This window comes from Phyllopteryx taeniolatus, chromosome 2, assembly GCF_024500385.1.
Source record: "Phyllopteryx taeniolatus isolate TA_2022b chromosome 2, UOR_Ptae_1.2, whole genome shotgun sequence".
Taxonomy (NCBI): Eukaryota; Metazoa; Chordata; class Actinopteri; order Syngnathiformes; family Syngnathidae; genus Phyllopteryx; species Phyllopteryx taeniolatus.
Window position 1 is genome coordinate 10,040,925 of NC_084503.1, and position 6,000 is coordinate 10,046,924.

At 41.4% G+C, this 6,000-nt stretch overlaps 1 protein-coding gene across 3 annotated transcripts in view; it reads left to right on the forward strand.

The window, feature by feature from the left end:
- The window catches only part of syt7b (synaptotagmin VIIb), a 156,945-nt gene that overhangs the window by 91,676 nt on the left and 59,269 nt on the right, over positions 1 to 6,000 (forward strand). For 2 of the 3 annotated variants that reach the window (XM_061759415.1, XM_061759432.1), the window contains one exon: positions 2,085 to 2,285. The exons of the other annotated variant lie outside the window; for it this stretch is intronic. In XM_061759415.1, coding sequence (XP_061615399.1) covers positions 2,085 to 2,285 — 201 coding nt within the window. The remainder of the gene's footprint in view (positions 1 to 2,084; positions 2,286 to 6,000) is intronic. 3 annotated transcript variants of the gene reach the window in all.

Sequence of the window (6,000 nt, forward strand, 5' to 3'; positions counted from 1 at the left end):
TACATTCTTGAACAGAAAACATAGTTTTAGTGGTTGAATAGTATGCTCATGCTGCATTAAAACATTTGATGGTGCAGCAGTGCTGTTGAATAACGTGTCAATCGTGGGGAAAAAAAAAGATTCGAAATTATTTTAAAGGCCTGCAGCAGCACAATCTACAAACATACCAGACATACTGTGGATATAAGCATATTATTCTTTTTACATTGCAATTCCTGTACAATGCTCGTGAGAACACGGTTTATTGATAGTTATTTTAATGTTAGCAGAGTTTTTGTCAGGTTTGGGTTTTTGAGGTGTTGGAGCCAAGGCAAAACATGGAGGACCCAAGTGAAGGGAATTAGGGAGGCCAGGCGGGAGTACCGGAATTGAGAAGAACAGGTGGACACAATAGCTAAATGAGCACACAACATGAACAACATGGGACACAGGAAAACATGAAACAAAACTAAACAATCTAAAACTAAAACACAGACCATGACAATTTTAGGCTGTTGATGGAGGATGCAGTTTGGGCAAATGTGCTGGCATTTTACGACACTAAAAGCTACACAGTATAGAATACATGCAGTCTGTTTATTTTACCCTCAGTCTGCGCTTGTTGTCTAAATGTTGTCACAAAGGATGTCCTGGTTCAGTGTCGTGGTATGTCTTCATGTGTTCACTCTGTGGAAGGTCCTGTCTCCTTAAATTTGTGGGTCAACTTTGGTGGGAGTGCAGTTTTCTTCGTGGGATTTTTATTCTGGAAAAGATTTTGATTTCTTTCGATACAAGCATGTCTGTTTTCATCATGAGTTGCGGGTGGACTGGAAACGTCTGGTTTGGTGTCTTCAAGTGCATCTGCGCTCTTCAAAATTTGACGATGCATTGTGTCTGATTCACAGTACTCAAAGTCAGTGTGGCAAATCAGTAGGCACGTTTTTACTAGGCTTTACACGATGGGGATTTTTTAGGTAAATACAGTAATTAATGTATCCACTTTCTGTGACATTTTTGTTTGTTGGTGTGGCGTGAGATTTTTCAATTGTAAAATATTTTCCTTGGCTACATAAAGTTTGGAAATCACTGAACTAGTCAGATGGTGTATTCTAATCAGTCAGGTCAAACCAACATTACATGACAGAAATAATGGGTGCTAACTTACTGTAATTAAATTACTTTATTTTTCATTAAATTACTTCACCCACACCGAAACTTTAGAGCATGATTCGACAGAACGGCGGTGTGTTTACGTCCAACCGTTCGTGCTAACACTAGCTTGCTAGGCTACATAACATTTTATTGCCTGCTTGTGAGCCGTATGGTATTAAAAGTATGGGAACATGCCTCAAGCAAGCCTTAAATGAACGTCCTCTCCTGTTCTGAGCACCGGTGACCACCAACACACGTTTTTCCCCATTTTGTCCTTATAATACCGTCGGCGCGCTCCATTCTTGTTGTCGTCGCCACGATAACGAGTGTATCCGGTCGCATTTGAGTTGACAAGCTAAAGCCCAACGATCGTAAAAAACGGGATGCGGTGGTATCGGAATACAAGATTTTATTGCAGTAGTCTGACAGTGCAAAAGTGAAAGAGCAAATTTGTCTTGTAGTTTATGTGTTGCCTGTCTCAGACGTGTTGTCTGTCCCACACCGCCGACATGTTTTTTTCTTGTTTTTTTGTTGTTGTTTTTTTAAAATACCTTCTTTGGCCGTCAGATATTTACAGTACTACGTCAAAAGACACGCGACAAGGCTAAAGATAAACTCGCTTTTGGATTCAAATATACTATGCACGCGGCGATGCGCAGTAAATGTCTTTTGCGGAGCCGATCAATGACGTCATTGATCAGATCGGCGAATTAGGACATTAAAGCCGATCAGCCAATCAGCATAAAATGCTAAATATCGGCCGATACCGATCAGCCCGATAAAATCGATGTAAAGTCTAGTTTTTACTGCCTGCTGAACACTTGCCGCTGCATTTGGCCTTGAATAACCTCAGAGGTTATACTTACTTCTCTCCAACTTTGTCCTTATGCCGTTCGTCCGTCTTTCGTCTTCGTATCCTCTCTCGATCCTTCCCTCGTGTTTGTCCATCTCAGTGGAGCTGTGGATAAGAGTGGGCAGGGCGGAGCTGGACCCTCACCGGGGGCTGGTGACAGCGGGTTCGGTGCTTGCTCTGGGGCTGGGGCAGGGCCAAGTCGCAGTGACAGCATTCGAAGCATGCTGACTGGGGGCAGCAGGGCTGGCCGTTGGCAGACGGTCCAGAGCCACATGCACGCAGGAGGCCTGCGGTTTAGCAAGTAAGTCCAGAATAGTGATGGTGGCAGGATATGCTAAATAAAGGTGGGTGGCTGTGGAAAATGACAAATGTATAACTTTCAATTCTTTTGAACTTTGGCCAAAATGTTGTTGAGTTTTATTGATCTAACATCACTGATTTACAGTATGTGCTCATTTAGTCTGAGTCTGGTGTGTTCATCATGTCTGTTTTAAGCTCACTTCTCAGAATACATTTACATGTTCATGTGATACAATATTTCTCAATGATAATCAGTTGGCTGAAGTTACTTTTCTACATTTTCTCAGTTGTCTTGTGTTTTTAAATGTAAGCAGCAGGTTCTGCTGCTGTCCTGTTTTCATCGTAACATTTATTTTATCTAAGTAAGATTTCAGTATCAAAAAATATTCATTTTTACAAAGTATTTTATGCAGATTTTAATGAAAAAAAATATACAAATGTGAAAAGATAATAACAGTTGCCCAATGATTGTTTTTTTTCCCCCTCAAATTCTTCAAGAAGTCTTTAACCGCCCATAGTGGGAACAATGGATGTATACAACTGATGAGATTGTGAATTCAAATTGTAAAAAAGGAAAATGTTAGGAGGAAGCCAGCTGTCTTGCACCGCATGGGACTGATGCTTCAGTAACTGTTGGTTAAAGTCTTTTTGAGTGTAGAAATTTATACACCCTTTGTCCACCAGATGATGTCAGGCCGAGTCAAACTGTTACTCTGCAGGCTCTAATTTAGTTCAGGCTGTGACAATTTCATGGCTATCACTGAAAACACTGGCTCAGAGGATATCTTAAAATATAGCTCGTGTGCTCATCTTTTTTATTTCTAAGTGGGCTGCTGCATAAAACAGCAGGCGAGATATTTTATTAGGTAATGTACACAAATGAAACTCTTACTTCAACTTGGTGAATCCAGCCTGATTTCATCCAATTTCTCTGTTCATCAGGGGAAAGCTACAAGTGTGCTTTTTTCCAAAGTATTATTATTATTATTATTTTTTTTTTTGCAATTTCATTTTATAACAGCCGATCTATTTGCGAATAGCCATCATCTCGACTTTCTTCTACACTTTACTACATCCAGCATCCATCAACAAGATTGTATTGGCAACATGCACTGATAATCACAAATGTTACACTGCATGATTATGTTATATTTTTGTAAATTAAATGAAATGTGAAGTCATTCAAGCAATCTTACTCAGACTCATAACCCGGTGCTCTTTAGTGCTGATACTTTTGGATTTGCTTTTATTCTGATTCTGATAAATCCCAGAGCGGGGTCTCCATTATGATAACTGTAAATATCCTATGGGCAACAATGTGACCAATAATGCTATTTATCATTCATTGTGCAGGACTCGGGTGGCACGGTGTAAGAATGGTTAGCACATCTGCCTCACAGTTCTGAGGACCGGGGTTCAAATCCCGGCCCCACCTGTGTGGATTTTGCATGTTCTCCCCGTGCCTGCGTGGGTTTTCTCCGGGCACTCTGGTTTCCTCACTCATCCCAAAAACATGCATGGTAGGTTAATTGAAGACTGTAAATTGCCCGTAGGTGTGAATGTGAGTGCGAGTGGTTGTTTGTTTATGTGTGCCCTGCTATTGGCTGGCGACCAGTTCAGGGTGTACTCTGCTGCTCGCCCGAAGACAGCTGGGATAGGCTCCAGCACTCCCGCGAGGATAAGCGGTCCAGAAAATGGATGGATGTGCAGGACTCTAGAATCATGGCTCACATATTCAAACATCATCAAAAGTTAAACCTGGCTGTCGACAATATGAAGTATAGTAAACACCCGCCGATACGCAATTCACCATTTGCAAACCTGCTCACAAATGAACTATTCACCAAAAACCTTATCTGTTCACAGTTTCTGAATTGGCTTCAGATGCCACCCAAACACTCTGCTCCTTCTAAGGTGCCATGTTAGCGGAGGAGTTGATAGCGTCGGCCGCCAGCAAATAGTTGACTGACTTGAGGGCGAACAGCAGCGTGGTGGAAGATAACATAGTTGATCCTGGAGAAAATTGCGTGGTAAACTTGCTCAACCGCTACAGTAAATACTGAACCAAAGATAGCTGTTTGCGATACACTGTTTATGCTTTTTTAAAAAGAGTATTTATCACAGAGTCAAAAACTTAATAAAATAGCTCTGTCACACATGGGGAGTAGCTGGATCCAAGAGCAGGCGGCGGCAGATGTAAAATGATGAACAGTTTATTGAGGAAAGGTAATGGCGGTGGTCCTGGGTGCATTGGCAGGCGGTGGCGTGGACAGGTGGCTGGCTTGGCAGTAGGTATGACGTGGATCAGGAACACGGGGGGGAAAACACTGAGAACAAGGAGACACAGGAGTCAACAAAGGGAACGAGGAATAGAGTGACTTACGTGAGGTAAATGGGCCGTAGTACCGCTTGAAGAAACTGCAATACTTTGGCAAGGATTACCTGGAACAGGCAGGCTTAAATACACCGGTGATGATGAGGCTGATTGGAGACAGGTGCTGAAAACAGAGGGGGGAGCGGAAGCAAGAGAGAAGCGCCCTCCCGGCTCCAATAATGGAACTGCAAGGCAGTATATGACAAGCTCATAGTAAAGTAGTAATTGGTTTTTACGGTTTGCGACGCGCCTATGGCCAATGTTGAAAGATGACATGATATTAAACTGTTTTGGCATCATGGTTTGCGCTATAGTTAGGGTTTAAACTGTTAAAGTTGAAATCCACTACTTTTTGTCAAAAAATCAATACATTTTCACCCATTACTAGAGGACATGACAAAATGATTAAGCCTGTCAGCTCCTCTAACATCTTGCTGTATTCTTCAATAGTTTATTTCTTTATATTTTGTGAATGCCCGATTCATTTCCTGCCCTGGCCCAGTTGGTGGCACACTGAAAATGACGTAGAAGTAAATGGCGGCACGGAAATGAAGCATTTTGCCGAGCAATGGGCGGAGCGTAGTTGTAAAATGCTCACTAAAAAGACACAGGGACAGTTGGGCTCGGCAGAGCCTACGTCATATCGAAGCAACGCACCGCTTTGTTGTAATTCTGAATTCCAGCAGCGCATAAAAAAACCCGCATATTATAGCGTTAATAGAGGCAATTATAAAACAATTTGAGCAGGGGGGGTCTTGGTCCCTAATGCCTGCAACAGTGTTATAGACAATATACGGTATTTTGTGCCTTCATTAGCTCGATTCAAAACTAATACGCAGGATTAAAAATGTATACTGTGTGTGTGTGTGTACAACCAAGTGAGGAAGAATAAAGAACACAATGCAAGATATTGGCAATGTAATCCAAAGAAGACAAAGTAGCACAGTAGTAGGTCATTTCCTCACTGACCTTAGTCCAAAGTAAAGCAGCAAAGTCATCACGACGTCAAGCCAGAGATAAAATGATTCTAATAGAACATATTCCATTCCCTTTTAACTATAGTACATCTACATACAGTATATGTACTCACTTAGATACTGTAACTTTCAAACAGCCCATTACATAAAAAATTTATCTGATGATTAAAGAAATCGTAATTATTCATATTTTTATAGTATTTCTATGAACTCCCGTATGACATGTTTCTATTTAATGGCTTTCCCGTCTCCTCTATTTGCCTCTGTAATGTTATATTTGTTCACTCTGTCTGGTTTTCACCCCCTTCAGTTTCCCTTAATTACAAAACCATTCAAGGTTTAAAGTCACCGTAATTGACTTTCAA